This window comes from Xenopus tropicalis, chromosome 3, assembly GCF_000004195.4.
Source record: "Xenopus tropicalis strain Nigerian chromosome 3, UCB_Xtro_10.0, whole genome shotgun sequence".
Taxonomy (NCBI): domain Eukaryota; kingdom Metazoa; phylum Chordata; class Amphibia; order Anura; family Pipidae; genus Xenopus; species Xenopus tropicalis.
In genome coordinates this window covers 146,425,711-146,428,726 of record NC_030679.2, presented here as the reverse complement: position 1 = coordinate 146,428,726, position 3,016 = coordinate 146,425,711, and the positions used below count along the sequence as shown (strand labels likewise).

The 3,016-nt window shown below is 41.2% G+C and overlaps 1 protein-coding gene across 1 annotated transcript; it reads left to right on the top strand.

The window, feature by feature from the left end:
* The first annotated feature begins 659 nt into the window (after positions 1-659).
* Positions 660-1,614, top strand: LOC108646254 (vomeronasal type-2 receptor 26-like). The gene has a single exon (XM_018092714.2). It carries the CDS (start codon positions 718-720, stop codon positions 1,612-1,614), a length of 897 nt encoding a protein of 298 aa, XP_017948203.1. The 5' UTR covers positions 660-717.
* The last annotated feature ends 1,402 nt before the right edge of the window (positions 1,615-3,016 follow it).

Genomic DNA, 3,016 nt, shown 5'->3' with positions numbered 1-3,016 from the left:
GGCTATGGTTGGGTTTTATGATCTGAATGCTCCTGATGGAGACACCTTGACTATAGACACCACTGGAATTACATGGAATAGCAACACACAGGTATGAGGATGGGACTAAATAACAGATATTGAGCCAGAGGGCATGTACACACATGCTTAGGGAGTCCTGAAGGTAAATATATGCCTTCATATGACCCATAAGCTATAACATGGTATATTTATTAGGCAGAGGAACCTACAAGACAAGGACATGACTTTCTAGTCATATTAGTAACCAATTAGAACAAGATTTTGGTACCATTTTCAGATATAGTGCCACCAACTGGAAGTATTTACCTAGAGTTAGAGACTATTTTACAAATCAAATCCTAACCTCAATCCTAACCTTTGTAATCTGCAGCTGTGCCGAGCTATTTGATACTTTAATATAAAGCCCTGAAATCTTTTTAGGTTCCAGTTTCCAAGTGCAGCCAAAGCTGTAGCCCTGGATCCAGGAAAGTGATCGTTCCCGGAAAACCCCTTTGTTGCTATGAGTGTGCCCGGTGTCCCCAGGGACAGATTTCTAATCAAACAGGTATATTGTTATTTAATGTTCTTGGGTAATACATGCCACTTTATAAAGTATAAAGACATTGATAAGAATGTGCCTTTGCAGATGCTGTGGAATGTCATCCATGTTCCTGGGACACGTGGCCCAATCTTCAAAGAACTAAATGTATACCAAGGATGACAGAGTTCCTTTCCTATGAATCCCCACTGGGTACAAGTTTGGCAGCTATTGCCATTCTCTCATCTATGGGTCCTCTTCTTATTTTGGGAGTATTTAAATCTTACAAACAAACCCCAATAGTCCGAGCCAACAACTACTCCCTTAGCTGCCTTCTCCTGCTTTCCCTGTTCCTCTGTTTCCTTTGCTCTTTAGGGTTCATTGGTTACCCACAACCTGAAAAGTGCCTTCTGCGCCAGGTGGCATTTGGGATGGTTTTTGCCCTCTGCATCTCCTGTGTTCTGTCCAAAACCATCATTGTTGTTATTGCCTTTAATGCAACCAAACCCGGCAGCAGGTTAAGGAAGTGGACAGGGGTGAAGGTGCCTTATTTTCTCATTTTGTGTTGTGTTTTAATTCAGCTTTGTATTTGTTTGATTTGGTTGATCTTCTTCCCTCCCTTCCATGAACTTGACACAGACACCAAACCTGGACTCATCATAGTAAATTGTAATGAAGGATCGCCAACTGCTTTCTGGTGCATGCTGGGATACCTTGGCCTGCTGGTCACAATCAGTTTTATTGTTGCCTTCCTGGCCAGACGCCTCCCTGACAGTTTCAATGAAGCCAAATTGATCACATTCAGTATGTTGGCTTTCCTCAGTGTGTGGGTGTCCTTTATCCCAGCCTATCTCAGTGCCCAGGGCATGTATACTGTGGCAATGGAGGTCTTTGCCATTCTGTCTTCCAGTTGGGCTCTGGTGGTCTGTATCTTTATCCCAAAATGCTTCATAATATTGCTCAGACCTAATGTGAACTCCAGAGAAAATATTATGGGGAAAAGAAGAGGCTGCAAATTAAGAACTCCAGAGTTGGCAAAAAATAGGGATTTTTATTCTCCAAACAATTTTTCATGAAGATCACTGCAAAAATAGTATTTTGTTTTATTGATCGCAGAAAATCTCTTGTGATCTACAAGATCTATCAGAAACTTTTCTTACAGCCCCTGCCAAATGATGCATTTTTACTAGTTGTAAAATGTCTACTCTCCCTAATGCATTATAGTAAGTGAATATTTCACACCAAGTTAAAGTTGTTATCTGCAGCTGTTTCTACAATAGTCTGTGTGGAACTGAATTATCAGGCTTTACCAATAGCTGGAATATCTTGGGGACATGATATTTAGGGCCTTATAAGAACTTGAGTGTCTTGGGGCCATGAGAGAAAATTATATTCAGGGTCTACCAATAACTGGAGTATCTTTGGACATCCAGAAAGCATGATATTCAAAGCCTACCCATGACTGGAGTATTTTGGGGCCATCAGAGAACATGATAGTCAGGTCCTACCAATAACTTGAGTATCTTGGGGCCATCAGAGAAAATTATATTTAAGGCCTACCAATAACTGGAGTCTGTTGAGGCCCATGAGAAAACAGGATATTAAGGGCCAGCTAATAACTGGTTTATCTTTGGGACATCAGAAATTATGATATTCAGGGCCTACCAATGAATAAAGTATCTTGGGGCCACCAGAGAACATGATATTCGGGGTCTACCAATAACTGGAGTATCTTGGGACCATCAGAAAACATGATATTTAAGGCCTACCAATGATTGGAGTATTTTAGGGCCATCAGAGAACATGATATTCAGGTCCTACCAATAACTTGAGTATCTAGGGGTCATCAGAGTAAATGATATTCAAGTCCTACCAATAACTGGAGACATTTTGGGCCCATCAGAAGACACATGATATTCAGGGCCTACCAATGACTAAAGTATCTTGTTTCACCAGAGAGCATGATATTCAGGTCCTACCAATAACCTGAATATCTTTTGGCCGTCAGAGAAAATGATATTCAAGTCCTATTAATAACTGGAGACTTTTTGGGCCCATCAGGAAACATGATATTCAGGGCCTTCCAATGACTAAAATATCTTGGGCCACCAGAGAGCATGATATTCAGGTCCTACCAATAACTGGAGACGTTTTGGGCCCATCAGGAAACATGATATTCAGGGCCTAACAATGACTAAAGTATCTTCTTGGCCCACCAGAGAACATGTCTACCAATAACAAGAGTGCTGTTGGACATGCCTGTGGCATGTTGGTGTAGTGGTTGGCATTGCTGCCTTGTAGTGTAGGGGATATACAGTAGGTTCAAGTCCAGCCAGGGAGCTATGTGCAACTTGTATGTTATCCCCAAGGATTTCTGTATAGTCCAACATCATATGGCTCCTTATACAATTAACCCAAGTGAATATGATAGGGATTTGGATGACATATAATCTCTATATAGGTCTGTGGAATATCTGG

Excerpts from the sequence above, each read along its gene's own strand:
- LOC108646254 (XM_018092714.2), top strand. The coding sequence starts at position 718 with ATGACAGAGTTCCTTTCCTATGAATCCCCACTGGGTACAAGTTTGGCA.